The 16,323-nt window shown below is 49.6% G+C and overlaps 1 protein-coding gene across 3 annotated transcripts in view; it reads left to right on the top strand.

The window, feature by feature from the left end:
- The window catches only part of RGS20 (regulator of G protein signaling 20), a 51,806-nt gene that overhangs the window by 12,562 nt on the left and 22,921 nt on the right, over positions 1-16,323 (top strand). The window contains exon 2 of one of the 3 annotated variants that reach the window (XM_055432001.2): positions 9,559-9,858. In XM_055432001.2, the coding sequence (XP_055287976.2) occupies positions 9,559-9,858 (300 nt within the window). Of the gene's footprint in view, positions 1-9,548; positions 9,859-11,066; positions 11,229-16,323 lie in introns of those variants that run through there. The other 2 variants (XM_088844467.1, XM_088844468.1) reach the window with 2 other exon arrangements.

Below are 16,323 nucleotides of genomic sequence, written 5' to 3'. Positions count from 1 at the left end.
GGATAGTCCCATGGGGAATGCTGAAGTGCACACTTGGGAGGCCCGCAGGCTCTAGAGCTTCCTCTGTGGATTCTGCTCTGCATTTCCACTTTAAAAAAAAATTGATGTGCACCACTTTTTAAATCATTACTGAATTTGTTACAATATTTCATCTGCTTTATGTTTTGGTTTTTTGGCTCAGAGCCATGTGGGATCTTTTCTCCCAGACCAGGCATCAAATTCTCACCCCCTGCACTGTGAGGGGAACTCTTAACCCCTGCACCACCAGAGAGGTCCCTGGGTCTCCACTCTAAGGCAGGGCCAAGGTTTGGGTCTGGGGTTAGTGTTATGTGTGTTTAGAATTCAAATGACAATGGTACTGGAAACTTTATATACACATACACACTGGTCTGATATTTTGGCCACCTGATGTGAAGAGCCAACTCATTAGAAAAGACCCTGATGCTGGGAAAGATTGAGAGCAGGAGGAGGAGGGGGCGACAGAGGATGAGATGGTTGGATGGCATCACCAACTCAATGAACATGAGTTTGAGAAAACTCCAGAAAATAGTGAAGGACAGGAAGACTGGGGTGCCGCAGTCCATGGGGTCACAAAGAGTTGGACATGACTTGGAGACTAAAAGAACAACAGCACAGTGAAGAAAGAGAATACTGATGATCGTGAGCATCTCTGTCAACTACACCAGTCAAGCTTGCACTGGTCTCCACCAGCTCTTAGGGTTTTAACAAAAGAGTTTTCATTTCTTGAAGTTACTGATATCAAGTCTTGAAAAGTCTTGGGATGAAATATCACAATATAAATCCTTTTTTTAATTAATTTTTTTATTGAAGGGTAATTGCTTTACAGAAATTTATAGGAATCCTTCTTGACCTGCTCCTTCATCTTCTTAAGAGAAACTTTATATGAAGTGAAAAAGGAATTCATGATTTACAATTACATTAGACTATGGCTGTCAATCATTTTGGAAGACTTGCCACACTAAGACTGAAAGCTTTCTTGCAAAAAAATAAATAGAAACTTTGGACATTACACAGAGTCAACTATATTGAATTTCATTTCAGAATAACAATATTCTGCATTCCGTGGATTTAACTTACCAAAGGTGTCTGACTTTTATGAGGCCGACTCTCCTAAAGCTTTGGTGTAAATCCCTCACTAACTAAATTATCAGGGGCTTCTCTGTTAGGCCCTAAAATACTATTCCTTGCATTGTGCTCAGTCACATCTGACTCTGTGACCCCATGGACTGTAATCCACCAGACTCCTCTCTCCATGGGATTTCCCAGGCAAGGATACTGGAGCGGGTTGCCATTTTCTCCTTCAGGGGATCTTCCCAACCCAGGGATTGAATTTGCATCTCTTGCATTCCCTGCCTCTTTACTACTGAGTCACTGGGAAGCCCCAAAATACTATTCCTTAGGTTCAAGTAAATCAGGCTATTATAGAGCCTTTATTATTCTTTCAGGACCTCAGAGAACTAAACAATTTAGTAGGGAAATAGAGAATTAACAGTCATATGATGAATTGACTTAGTACCTGTAGAGTTGATCTCAGTCATTCAATCTCATCTGCAGGTTTGGAATCATAACTAGTCTTGGAATTTTCACTACTCACTGAGTATGAGAAGAATGAGACATTGGAATTTTGATCACAGAGAATCAGTGTGGTCAGATGTACTTAATTACAACTGGAAACTATCATAGTCATTTGGAGACTATGAGTCAACAACATCGCTGTCATAGATTACTGTCACTGGTGTCAGTAAATAATGAGCACGTGTCCTGGATGTGGAGCCACAGAACGTTATACCCAGGAGTTGTAGGATGGGGCCCAGCTGTGTTTTTTCTTGGCAGGGGGTGGGGGTGGGGTGGGGTATAGTTGCTTTACATTGCTGTATTGGTTTCTGCTGTACGATTAAGTAAATCAACCATATATGTATATATATCCCCTCCCTCTTGGAACACCCTCCTCCCCACCTTCCCCACATCCACCCCTCTAGGTCATCACAGAGCACTGAGCTGAACTCCCTGTGCTATACAGCAGCTTCCTACTAGCTATCTATTTTACACATGGCAGTATATAAGAGGAAGAAGGCAATGGCACCCCACTCCAGTACTCTTGCCTGGAAAATCCCATGGACAGAGGAGCCTGGTAGGCTGCAGTCCATGGGGTTGTTGAGTTGGACATGACTGAGTGACTTCACTTTCACTTTTCACTTTCGTGACTAGGAGAAGGAAATGGCAACCCACTCCAGTGTTCTTGCCTGGAGAATCCCAGGGACAAGGGAGCCTGGTGAGCTGCCGTCTATGGGGTCGCACAGAGTCAGACACGACTGAAGCAACTTAGCAGCAGTAGCAACAGTGTATAAGAAAACTCACTCATCATAGCAAACACCCTCTTTCAACAACACAGGAGAAGACTCTACACATGAACATCACCAGATGGTCAACACTGAAATCAGATTGATTACATTCTTTGCAGCCACAGATGGAAAAGCTCTATACAGTCAACAAAAACAAGACAGGAATCTGACTATCGCTCAGATCATGAACTCTTATTGCCAAATTCAGACTTAAATTGAAGAAACTGGGGAAAATCACTAGACCATTCAGGTATGAACTAAATCAAATCCCTTATGATTATACAGTGGAAGTGAGAAATAGATTTAAGGGACTAGATCTGATAGACAGAGTGCCTGATCAACTATGGACGGAGGTCTGTGACATTGTACAGGAGACAGGAATCAAGACCATCCCCAAGAAAAAGAAATGCAGAAAAGCAAAATGGCTGTCTGAGGAGGCCTTACAAATAGCTGTGAAAAGAAGAGAAGCGAAAAGGAAAGGAGAAAAAAAATACATACCCATTTGAATACAGAGTTCCAAAGAATAGCAAGGAGAGATAAGAAAGCCTTCCTCAGTGATCAATGCAAAGAAATAGAGGAAAACAACAGAATGGGAAAGACTAGAGATCTCTTCAAGAAAATTAGAGATACCAAGGGAACATTTCATACAAAGATGGGCTCAATAAAGGACAGAAATGGTATGGACCTAACAGAAGCAAAAGATACTAAGAAGAGGTGGCAAGAATACACGGAAGAACTGTACAAAAAAGATCTTCCCGACCCAGATAATCATGATGGTGTGATCACTCACACTCACCTAGAGCCAGACATCCTGGAATGTGAAGTCAAGTGGGCCTTAGGAAGTATTACTACGAACAAGGCTAGTGGAGGTGATGGAATTCCAGTTGAGCTATTTCAGATCCTGAAAGATGATGCTGTGAAAGTGCTGTACTCAATATGCCAGAAAATTTGGAAAACTCGGTAGTGGCCACAGGACCGGAAAAGGTCAGTTTTCATTCCAATACCAAAGAAAGGCAATGCCAAAGAATGCTCCAACTACCGCACAGTTGCACTCATCTCACACGCTAGGAGAGTCATGCTCAAAATTCTCCACGCCAGGCTTCAGCAATACGTGAACCATGAACTTCCAGATGTTCAAGCTGGTTTTAGAAAAAGCAGAGAAATCAGAGATCAAATTGCTAACATTCTCTGGATCATCGAAAAAGCAAGAGAGTTCCAGAAAAACATCTATTTCTGCTTTATTGACTATGGCAAAGCCTTTGACTGTGTGGATCACAATAAACTGTGAAAAATTCTGAAAGGGATGGGAATACCAGACCATCTGACCTGCCTCTTGAGAAACCTGTATGCAGGTCAGGAAGCAACAGTTAGAACTGGACATGGAACAACAGACTGGTTCCAAATCAGGAAAGGAGTACGTCAAGGCTGCATATTGTCACCCTGCTTATTTAACTTATATGCAGAGTACATCATGAAAAACGCTGGTTGGAGGAAGCACAAGGTGGAATCAAGATTGCCGGGAGAAATATCAATAACCTCAGATACGCAGATGACACCACCCTTATGGCAGAAAGTGAAGAAGAACTAAAGAGCCTCTTGATGAAAGTGAAAGAGGAGAGTGAAAAAGTTGGGTTAAAATTCAACATTCAGAAAACTAAGATAGTGGCTGACTTTATTTTTGGGGGCTCCAAAATCACTGCAGATGGTGACTGAAGTCATGAAATTAAAAGACGCTTACTCCTTGGAAGGAAAGTTATGACCATCTAAGTTAAAACCTAGACAGCATATTAAAAAGCAGAGACATTACTTTGCCAACCAAGGTCCGTCTAGTCAAGGCTATGGTTTTTCCAGTTGTCATGTATGGATGTGAGAGTTGGACTATAAAGAAAGCTGAGTACTGAAGAAGAATTGATGCTTTTGAACTGTGGTGTTGGAGAAGACTCTTGAGAGTCCCTTGGACTGCAAGGAGATCCACCCAGTCCATACTAAAGGAGATCAGTCCTGGGTGTTCATTGGTAGGACTGATGTTGAAGCTGAAACTCTAATACTTCGGCTACCTGATGCGAAAAGCTGACTCATTTGAAAACACCCTGATGCTGGGAAAGATTGAGGGCAGGAGGAGAAGGGGAGGACAGAGGATGAGATGGCTGGATGGCATCACCGACTTGATGGACATGGGTTTGGGTGGACTCTGGGAGTTGGTGATGGGCAGGGAGGCCTGGTGTGCTGTAATTCATGGGGTCGCAAAGAGTCAGACATGACTGAGCAACTGAACTGACTGAGTGTATACATACATGTCAATCCTAACCTCCCAATTCATGTTCTATATGTGTGCACCTCTATCTGGGTGCCACACATATGTGTTTATATATGTTTTTTTTTCTCTATATGACTTACTTCACTCTGTATGACAGATTCTTGGTCCACTCACATCTCTACAAATGACCCAATATCATTCCTTTTGACGACTAAGTAATATTCCATTGTGTATACATACTGCATCTTCTTTATCTGTCAATGGCTATTTAAGTTGCTTCCATGTCCTGGCTATTGTAAACAGTGCTGCAGGGAACACTGAGGTACATATTTTTTTTGAATTATGGTTTTACTTATCCTAACAAACATTATCTAACCTCACTGCTCTGCAGTTTCCTCATTAAATAGAAGGGGGTGGGGGCAGGGGAGTGGTGATTGGTTGAGTAACATACAGGAGAATATTTTGAAAATGCTCATCAGTTCAGTTCTGTTCAGTTCAGTCGCTCAGTCGTGTCCGACTCTTTGCGACCCCATGAATCACAGCACACCAGGCCTCCCTGTCCATCACCAACTCCCGGAGTTCACTCAAACTCATGTCCATGGAGTCGGCGATGCCATCCAGCCATCTCATTCTCTGTCGTCCCCTTCTCCTCCTGCCCCCAATCCCTCCCAGCATCAGAGTCTTTTCCAATGAGTCAACTCTCAAGGTAAAAAGAAGTCAATCTTTTTTATGATAAAAGTAAGTGTGCAAAATATAGTGGGAATTTTGTTAGGGGATTGCCTATTCCTTCTTAGGAATAGCTTGTTTGGTGTATATATATATAAATATAATAAAATATTATATATAATTATATTATATAAATTTTAAATTGTAATCATCCATAATTTAAAAAAAACTATACTAGTGTAGACAAATGTAATTTTTATAGAGTTAGAGACCCCAATAAAAGTCACTAAAGCTTCAAAAATGAGTTTTGAATTTTTCTTTTTAATTTTCTGATATGTAATAAAAAATTCCCTTTCTGATCTCTGGAGATATGGAATATTACAGAAGACAGAGTGCAGGCTTTAGTTTACTTTTATTTTCCTTTATTTTCTTTTTCAGCCTCTTAAATGAGCTAACATATAAGAAAGATGGGGGAGGAAAATTTTGAAGTCTTAGGACTTTGGTACATGTATCCTTTTTTCTTATTATTTACAAATGCTTTAGTTCATTTACATTTTTAATTAAAATATTCAAAATTAGAACTGTTCAACCGTGAAGTTGTGAACTAATATGATTGTTGTGGTCATGGAAAAACGACTTCTTCCAATGACAGAAAATTAAAATATATGGTATGGCTAAACCACAGCAAAATAAAATTTTAAAAAATAAAGTTCAGGAAAAATAGGTCAGCTCAAAAAATTAAATCTAATTTCAAATTCCATTCTGTGATTTTCATTTTAAAGGCTCTCAGAAATTTTTGGTAAAGAAGTAGTTTAATTCCACCATGGATGTTTCCTTTATAAAATGTACTATTTAGGGGTGAATGAATTTTCCTTTTGAAGGGGGTGAGACTCTGTTCATATTGACTCTGCGTGGTTCAGTAAGCAAACATGAACAGCAAAGTGAATTCCCCATCAGAATCAGGGATTCCCTAAGACTTCCGGAGTCCCTGGGTGCAGTGCTTTTAGGAATACAGACTCCAAGATGATTCCATTTGGAATTGTTTCTTAAACCCTTGGACTGTCATACAGAACCTGGCCTAAAAGGAAGACAGGGCTTTTCGGAGTGATCGGCACCGCCTCCTCGGATAACTTTTCTCGGATCGAATTTTGTGGCTGCTTTGATACTCCATGCTCTAACCTTGCCAAAACGACAAAGGAAGTGGTTGGGTTTCAGCACCAGATGCCTCCAGCCTTCACACTCCCGCTAGTTGGAGAAGCCAGCGGTCCTTCGCAAGACAGGAGCCAGAACTGGCGGGGAGCGGACTGTTGACCCGAGGGAAAACACGGCTCTAGAGAAGGCAATGGCAAGCCACTCCAGTACTCCTGCCTGGAAAATCCCATGGACAGAGGAGCCTGTTGGGGTCCATGGGGTCGCTACTAGTTGGACAAGACTGAGCGACTTCACTTTCACTTTTCACTTTCACACATTGGAGAAGGAAATGGCAACCCACTCCAGTGTTCTTGCCTGGAGAATCCCAGGGATGGCGGAGCCTGGTGGGCTGCCATCTACGGGGTCACACAGAGTCAGACACGACTGAAGTGACTTAGACTTAGCAGCAGCAGCAGCAGCAGAGAAGAGGAAGAGGTGAACTTCTCCAGAGGCCCAAAGGAGCCAGGCTTTTATATTCTGCCTGCACATGTCCGCGGTTTCTCTCACAAGCGTCTCTGTCTGGGCTCACAGGACCGCAGCGCAATGCCTAATGAAGCGTGCCGAGGAAGGGGCGTCCAGCAACTCGGGAAGAAGGGCTAGGGCGCGAGAAGAGTCAAGTTACAGGTTCACATATTCTCGAAAAACCACTTGAAAACCTGAGCTAGAGACTCAAAATCCGGGACCCACGAAAGGCCTGTGGAGCGACCTTCGGGGCCCCGGCAGCCGGGCGTGCCTGGCAGAGGTGCGCCTGCGGCTCCGGTTCTGCGTTCTCCGCTCTGTTCCAGCGCTTGCCTGAAGCCGGTTGGGAAGGCCGCGGGGTGGGCTTGCCAATTCCGGGTCGCCGGGAACCATGCCTATTTTCTCTTGACTTGCTTAGCATAGTGGCATAGGCCTGCGGCCACGGGCACTGCTCTGGACCTGCCGCGGCCGATGGCCCACGGTCCCCCCAGGTGCGCCCGGGGCTAGCGGCATCCCGCCCGAATTCAGGGGCGCGGCAGCGGCCGAGCTCTCCTCCCACCCCCCGCCCAGGGGCTGGTCGCCTGCGTCCCTCCCCGAGAGACAGACCCTGAGCGCCGAGGCCGGCTCTGGGCTCTTTCTGCGTCTTTCACTTCCCCCCTCGAGTGAGCCGTTGGCGCGCGTCCGGAAGGCTCGGGGATTTCCGGGTCCAACCCCTAAAATAAACGCTGCGGAGGTCCAGAAAGCGGGGGAGGGGGAGAGAAGCGTCCGCACGCGGAGAATGAAAACACTATGAGAACGACCCCGTTCTCTAGGAAAAGGTAATGAGGGAAGCTAAACAGTGAACTTGCTCGGAAATGCAAACCCAGCTCCACTCTCGCCGGGCGCATACCAACGAGCGAAGGACGAATCAGCCGGAGCGCCCGGCAGCTTCCCATAAAGGGCCTCATGAATGAGAATGGGTTGCTAGGTTTCCTCGCTCCCTCCCGACACCCGCTTCCCACCAGAGGAAAGGAAGCAGGCCTGGCCCTGCCACTGCCGAGCGGGGACGCGCGCCAAGCCCACGCGGCCGCTCCCGCCTTCAGGACCCTGGAGAGCGGCCGCCGCGCCCCGGGGACGCGCGCCACGCCCCCGGGTCGCCTGTATTCGCGGCTTCCCGCCTCCACCTTTATTTTTCTTGGCAACCACTAGCTCTTGCTTTTCACACACAGATTAAATTGTCTTTTCACTTTGCTTGCGGGGGCTGTTTGGATTGGCTGAGTTAGGTTCCGGTTTGTAACTTCACTAAATTGTAGTGGACCAAGAAGCTCTGAGAGCTCCAAAAGCCTGAACAAGGCGGGTGACCTCAAAAAGACAAAGTTCAATCCCTTTACTGCGTAAATGAATTGGATAAACTCAAACAATAAGAATTTCCGAAGGTTAGCCGTCGCGTTGATAGCAAGGTAGAGTCCTGAGCCCCTGAGTTCTAAATTCACGGTTACCTATACATACCAAGAAAATAATAGTTTATGTTTACCTTAGGCTTTTAGATCTCCCAAGCAACAAGTGGAGGGTGAGAGGCCTGCGCTGGAGGAATAAGATGGACACAGGGCGTGTGAAAGGGGGCTGCAGATTGTGCTAAATTCTGGTCTCTCCTGACCCCAGCACCCAGCACAACCGAAATCAAATCGCCAGTGCATTTTCCTCCAGCCTGAAGGCCCCTCAGTCTCCTGCCTGTAACCAGGCCTCCCCTGGACACTTCTCACAGGCCCTGGTGACCTCATCCGTCTCTAGTAGAGCTCTGGGCACTTTGGAAGGTGGAAAAAGGCAGAGGGAAAGAGGCCGGATGAGAGGATGAGGCAGAGTGAGAGTTGCAAAAGTGAACTAGGAGATTTTCAACCAAATTCAAAAGAACCAAGAGAGGTGAACACAGACACTGCTGTGCACTGCACCTCACAGGGAACGGGTCTCAGAATTCCCCGGGAAATCCCTTTCTGCGGAGAAGGCAATGGCAAGCCACTCCAGTACTCTTGCCTAGAAAATCCCATGGATGGAGGAGCCTGGTAGGCTGCAGTCCGTGGGGTCACTAAGGGTCGGACACGACTGAGCGACTTCACTTTCATTTTCACTTTCACACATTGGAGAAGGAAATGGCAACCCACTCCAGTGATCTTGCCTGGAGAATCCCAGGGACGGGGTACCCTGGTGGGCTTCTGTCTATGGGGTCACACAGAGTCGGACACGACTGAAGTGAAGCAGCAGCAGCAGCAGCAGCATTCCCTTTCTGATGCGGTGGGTCAGGATAGGTTCTGAGATTCTGGTTTTCCATCAAGCTCCCAAGTATTATCCAAGCTGTAAGTCCAAGGACCACACCTTAAGTAGCAGACAGTTAGAAGCGGGTGGGAGGAGAAGGAGGTGGGGCGGAGAGGGAAGAGAAGGGAGGAATGAGAGGTGGGAGAAGCTAAGCAGAGCCCTTTTTCTCTTGCTGTCACCGACTTCTCTTGCACCCCCAAAGTAACGCCTCAAAATGCCACAGACTGGTACTCTGCACCTCCTCTTCGGTCTGTAACCGGACCCCACAGTGACCTTCCGTGGTTTTGTCTCTCTCCTCCCCCGCCTATCGCCCTGCCCGTCGGCCCCGCACAGCTCCCAGGTTCGCCCGCTGCCCAGACGCTGCTCAGCCTCCTCTGCGGCACGCTCTCCGGCCTCGCGCGCTTCTTCGCTCTCCTCCTTCGGCGACCCCATCCTGAGGCTTCCCTGCTGCGCCGGGACTTCTCCGTCCTGATCCCCGCCCTGCCAGCCGCCGGGCTCTCGCCGGGGCAGGAGGAGCGGCCGGGCCGCCTCTCGCTCCTGCTCAGGGCAGCTCTGGCACTGCCTGGTCGACCCCCAGGGGGACGTCTGCCCCGGGAAGTGGACGGCAGCGCCGGACAGAGCTCGCCCATACCCGTGAGTACTGTGGTCTCCTCACAGTCCGCGACCTCACCGGGACGCCAGCATCCCGGGTTCCTCCCTAACTCGGACTGACCCACTCCATGTGGGGCCAGCAAGGGGAGAGCGGGAGGGCAAGCGAGAAGATCAGACCCGGCAGCGCACGTTCAAGGAAAAGACGCAGGCTGCCCGCCTCACACCCCTCCCCCCAGGAGACCCTGAAGGATACTTTTCCCGGACCACTTCCTTCCAGAGTCTGTGGAAGAGGGAAGGGGGCCCCCGCCCTCCGCGAGGCGGCTTCTCAAACTGTCCATTTTTACGCGTCGCTCTCCTCCGGCTACTCCAGGCCAACAGAGGACAAGCTACCGCCCCCTCCTCGCGCTCCCACTCCCCAGCCCCCGGCTACAGCGGGCTCGGGTGGCCAGGGAGGAAATGACGTGATGTTATTTTAGTGTCAGGTCGGCTTCCAGCTTCAGTTTAGCTCTCCGCGCTCGGGCGCACGGCCCCGGCAGTCAGACTGCGTCTCGATCCCGAGGGAGTGCCGGGGTCTTAAGGCCTCCGCGCCCGCAGAGCTGGGCGGCGGGTTCCCCGCACCTTTCAGGTCTTCTCCTTCCTCGGATTCCCGTCAGGAGTTAGTTATCCCCGCTCCGCCCGCCCCCCGCCCCCTCGCCATCCAGCCAGGTGGGGCCTTCGACTCACTCGGGCGGGTGAGAAGGGGGTGAGGAACACCTTTTCAGTGTCGGGCGTTGGAGGCTGAGGCTGCAGCCTGAGGGGGTGGGGGCGCGAGCTGGAAGAAACACTCGGGGGAAAGGAGATGGTGGGGACTGCCCTCCCTAGGCGGACAGTCCGCGGCCGGACTCTCCGGGTAGCAGCACCTGGGCGCGCGGCCCACCCCCGCGCGCACACTGGCTCCTCCTTCCCACCGCTTCATTCACAAGGTCCCACGCTCTTTCTCCCGCACGCCGGAGTCCCACTCAGTCCCCGCGAACCCCAGCGTAAGGAATATCCGAGGCGCCCTCTCTCCGTACTTCCTAATCAGGGGCTGGAGAAGGGGACCACTTTCCGGGCGTGGATGGGGACCCCCAGCTCTCGCCGCAGAGGAGCTCGCCGCCGCAGAAGGGAGGCGAGCCCTAGGATCGCGGAGCCAGGGAGGGGGAGAGAGGGGCGGGGAGAGGCAAAGCCGAGGGAGGGAAAGGCGAGAGAAGAGGGCGACTGGAAAGGCCGAGAGCCAAAGGCAGAGGAAAGCCAGCGAGGGCGATCGCGGGCTTAACAAGGGCTGCACTTGGAATTATAATAAAAATAAGGCACTCGAGGGACGCATGCGCACAGCGGACGGAGGCGAGCTGGCCGCAGCCACCCCTCCGGCTCTCCCGGCGGACTGAGGAACCGTGAGTATCCGCTAGCTCAGCGGCGCCTTCTCCCTTCCGGACTCGCGCTCAGACCTCGGATCCCAGGGCGGCGGGGGCCGGGCGCGGAGCGCACGGAGGGCAGGACGGCGGTGGCGGGAGCAGGCCTGAGTCAGTGCGCAGCGGGTGCCGGGCTTGGATTGTGACCACGTTTCCAGGGGCCTCCGCCGGGGAGTCCGCAGGATTCGACCCCGGTGGCCCGGGGTCAGTGAGTGGGTGGGCTACTGACACCCGAAGCGGATTTGGGAAACTTCGGGCGTCGGAGGCGGCAGTGCGCCCAGGTGGAGAGGAAGTGGAGACTTCCACTCCGGCGGGCGCCAGCCACGGAGCCCCGGGTCTCTGACTCTGTCGGCCCTGAAGCTCTTGAAAACCTAATGGACAGAACTGTCGGCACCCTCTGCCCGCGCAGAGGAGGTGGAGGTGGAGGTGGAGGCGGCGCAGCGGTTGTTTTACTTGCAGGAACCGCGCGGTTACTCGTCCGCGCTCTCGGGGCAGCGCTCGGAAGTTGGAACGAGTCTGGCTCCCCGTTTGCGGAGATCTGAGCGGGCCCGGAGCTGGAGTGGACTGGACCTCTGGGGCGGCGGCGCGCGGCAGGGAGCGGGCTTTGGGGGGTCGGTGGACGCCGCGACTCCCCTCCTCGGATTGTGGGGGAGTGGGCAAGGGAGGGGTCGCGGAGGAGGCGGGGCGCCGGCTGGACCGGATTGTGCGCCGGGGGCCCTACAACGGTGGGGGCAGCGGGCTGGAAGGAGTGGGCAGCAGGTGTGGGGGTGGTCTCGGTGCTGCGGGAGCCGACTTGGGTAGGGCCTGGGGACCCGAGTGGCTTGCGAGCTCCCGGGACTGGCCAGCGAGCGGGAAAAGCCTGGGCGGCGGGCAGGGGGCGATGCCGGGAGTGCAGCTCTGTCTCTGCGCCCCCCGCGGTTGACCCGCTGCGGGAGTAGACGCCGAGGCCGAGCTTCAGTCCATGAGGAGGAGGGCGCTCCGGGGGAATTCACCCCGACTTCCCTTCCTCCCGAGAATCCGGCCGAGGCCGAGCGCTCTTTGTCTGCCCCCGCCGAGCCGATTGGCCAGAGGGCGCCGGGTGTCCCGACCGCAGCGGATGCCTGCGGCGCCGGCGGAATGCCCCTTGGCCACCTGCGGGCCGAAGCAGTCATTCGCCCGTGGGGCTCGCGCTGTCCCCGGAGGCGGGGGCACCTTCTCGTCACCCTCTGGCGTCAGCTCCTCTCTTCTGGAGCGCAGGGCCCCTGCGTAGCTGGGCTTCAGTTCCCTTCTGGTGGTTCCAGATCGCGGAGTTGACCAAACAAAGATCCGAGTTGACGAAATGGGTGTGACTTCTTACCCAGACTTGGCAAAGGAAATTTGTAATGAAAAGGATCTGTGTGTAAACTCTTAGCTTTTTTTTTCTTTTGCCCACGACCTGATTTTCTACTGGGCCTCGTCCTGAAAATTTAGTGGCATCTTCCGTATCACGTATCAGTATTGCGTAGGAGGCACAATATTTCGTAATAGGTAGAAGTCCTGGACTCAGGAATTGTCTAGATTCAGATCTTCGCTTAGTTGTGTGACCTCAAGCAAGTTACTCAACCTCCCTGTGCCATAGTTTTTGTCGTCTGTAAAACAGAGATAAGAAAAGTAGGTATGCCATGGGTTGACTGCCAGCATTCAGTAAATTCCCTGGAGAAGCAAATGGCAACCCACTCCAGTATTCTTGCCTGGAAAATGCCATGGACAGAAGAGCCTGGCGGGCTACAGTCCATGGGGTCGCAAAGAGTCCCACACAACTGAAGCGACTTAGCACACATTCAGTAAATTAATTCAGTAGAGCCATGTTCAGTTCAGTTCAGTTCAGTTCAGCTCAGTCGTTCAGTCCTGTCCAACTCTTTGCGACCCCATGAATCACAGCATGCCAGGCCTCCCTGTCCATCACCAACTCCCGGAGTCCACCCAAACCCATGTCCATTGAGTCGGTGATACCATCTAACCATCTCATCCTCTGTCCTCCCCTTCTCCTCCTGCCCCCAATCCCTCCCAGCATCAGAGTCTTTTCCAGTGAGTCAACTTGTCGAATGAGGTGGTCAAAGTATTGGAGTTTCAGCTTTAGCATCAGTCCTTCCAATGAACACCCAGTACTGATCTCCTTTAGGATGGACTCTGTTACATACCAACAAAAGCTAGTATTACTCTTGTTATATTGATGCTAAATTGGCTAAGTAGACTTCAAAATATAAAAAGATCAGGAACAAAGTACACATTTTATTTGTTATAAAGAGTATACATAATGAAATAGAAGATGTCCATCAAAATTAGGAAAATGGAAAATGTTTCCTGTCAGTATCTAAATTTAAAAACAATACATTTCTACATTATATGGACCCTTTTATTTCAAATGATTATTTTATTTATTTATAAACTTCAAATAGCATTTTAAGAATATTATCTCAGGACCTCCCTGGTGGTCCAGTGTCTAAGACTCTGTGCTCCCAATCCAGGGCTCCCAGGTTCAATTCCTAGTCGGGGAACTAGACCCCACATACCACAGCTAAGAGTTCCAATGGCTCAACTAAGACCCAGTGCAGCCAAATAAATAAATAAAATTATTTTTAAAAAGAAGAAAAGAAGATTATCTCTAAATTTCAAAATATTTCACTTTGCAAAACAAATATGCATTAAAACTATGTTTTAGTTCATGCTATATTTGGAAAATCCAATGTCTGCATTAAAATACTACACTGAGTCCATTTTAATTAGGAGAATGTGGAAACTTGGGAGCTAGAAATGCTAACTTTCCTAAAATCCAATCAAAGTCACTCAGTCATGTCTGACTCTTTTCGACGATATGAACTATACAGTCCATGGAATTCTCCAGGCCAGAATACTAGAGAGAGTAGCCTTTCCCTTCTCCAGGGGATCTTCCCAACCCAGGGACTGAACCCAGGTCTCCTGCATTGCAGATGGTTTCTTTACCAGCTGAGCTACCAGGGAAGCCCAATATCAAAAGTATAGAATGATAAAAGTCAGATTACTCACTTACCTCCTTCACTTTACAGATGTGGAAACATTCAGAGAGGTTAAGGGCCTTGTCAGACATCTCCAGCTAAACAGAGGCCAAAATGGGATTAGAATTCAATTCAGTTCAGTTCAGTTCAGTCGCTCAGTCGTGTCCGACTCTCTGATACTCCGTGAATCACAGCACGCTAGGCCTCCCTGTCCATCACCAACTCCCGGAGTTCACTCAAACTCATGTCCATCAAGTCGGTGATGCCATCCAGCCATCTCATTCTCTGTCGTCCTCTTCTCCTCCCGCCCCCAATCCTTCCCAGCATCAGAGTCTTTTCCAGTGAGTCAACTCTTCGCATGAGGTGGCCAAAGTATTGGAGTTTCAGCCTTAGCATCAGTCCTTCCAATGAACACCCAGAACCGATCTCTTTTAGAATGGACTGGTTGGATCTCCTTGCAGTCCAAGGGGCTCTCAAGAGTCTTCTCCAGCACCACAGTTCAAAAGCATCAATTCTTCGGTGATCAGCCTTCTTCACAGTCCAACTCTCACATCCATACATGACCACGGGAAAAACCATAGCCTTGACTAGACGGACCTTTGTTGGCAAAGTAATGTCTCTGCTTTTTAATATACTATCAAGGTTGGTCATAACTGTCCTTCCAAGGAGTAAGTGTCTTTTAATTTCATGGCTGCAATCAGCATCCGCAGTGATTTTGGAGCCCCCAAAAATAAAGTCTGACACTGTTTCCACTGTTTTTCCATCTATTTCCCATGAAGTGATGGGACCAGATGCCATGATCTTTGTTTTCTCAAAGTTGAGCTTCAAGCCAACCTTTTCACTCTCCTCTTTCACTTTCATCAAGAGGCTTTTTAGTCCCTCTTCACTTTCTGCCATAAGGGTGGTGTCATCTGCATATCTGAGGTTATTGATATTTCTCCCAGCAATCTTGATTCCAGCTTGTGTGAATTGGGTCTCACTCAATGCCCAAGGCTCTTACACACCAAACAGATGATTTTCTGTTGACTGCAGATTGATGTATGTGTGTGCTCAGTCTCTCTTTCAGACCCCAGGACTGCCAGGCTCCTTTGTTCGTGGGATTCCCCAGGAAAGTACTGGAGTGGGTTCCCATTTCCTTCTCCAAGGGATCTTCCCAACTCAGGGTTCAAATCTGAGTCTCCTATATTGGCAGGCGGATTCTTTACCACTGAGCCATCTGGGAAACCCTTGCAGATTCATGAACCTCTAACAAATAGGAAACCAGAAGGAAGAAATATACAAGCATGCGTTATCTTCAACATAAGAAAGGCCAGGCAGTAATGTTGTTACTACTGTTACTACCCCTTAGTCATGGTCCCTCACACCAGAAGATATGACCACGTGACTTGCTCAAGGTATGGAAAGGTGTCAGATCAAAACAGAGACAGCATTAGAGTTTCATATCCCACATTTTGCCGAGGCAGTCCGAGCACGGGTTGGAAAAGAATTTCGACACAGCATTTCAGAAGGGAGAAGTTTATTAAGAACAAAGAGCAGAGATAAAGTGGGCACTGTGAGCACAGCGGTCTGACCACCTAATAGAGCAGGGAAAGCCAACAGTGTTCGTGGGTTAATAGTAAATTTTTACAGCCTCAGACAAAATTCCTGCTGGAAGGTTGGCATTAGGTGATTGGATGGGGTGCTATAGGGTATTTACTGGAGTGGGCATCTTTACCTAATTGGGGGTCAGGAAGCTTGTCAGTGATGATCAGGGGGTTTTTGGCAGAGTTACAAAGTGGCTTCAGAGGTGACCTTGATTCTGGGCTCTGCTTCTGTGGCCTTGGTGCGAGGCCTTGCCCCTATGGCCTTCAGGGCAGGACTCAACACATTTGATTGATTAATCCCCTGTAGGAGTTTTACATTAGAAAACATTTTTGACCTTTTCTTAGGTTTTTAATCCCCTTTCTCCTGGCTTTGAAGGTCTTTAGCCTGTAAGACGGAGAAGGCAATGGCAAGCCACTCCAGTACTCTTGCCTAGAAGATCCCATGGATGGAGGAGCCTGGTAGGCTGCAGAACCCGTGGGGTCACTAAGGGTTGGACACGA

Source organism: Moschus berezovskii, chromosome 16 (assembly GCF_049115385.1).
Source record: "Moschus berezovskii isolate FMDL1 chromosome 16, NW_MosBer_1.0, whole genome shotgun sequence".
In the NCBI taxonomy this organism is placed as follows: domain Eukaryota; kingdom Metazoa; phylum Chordata; class Mammalia; order Artiodactyla; family Moschidae; genus Moschus; species Moschus berezovskii.
Note: the sequence above shows the minus strand (reverse complement) of the source record. Positions and strands in the feature narration are given on the sequence as shown.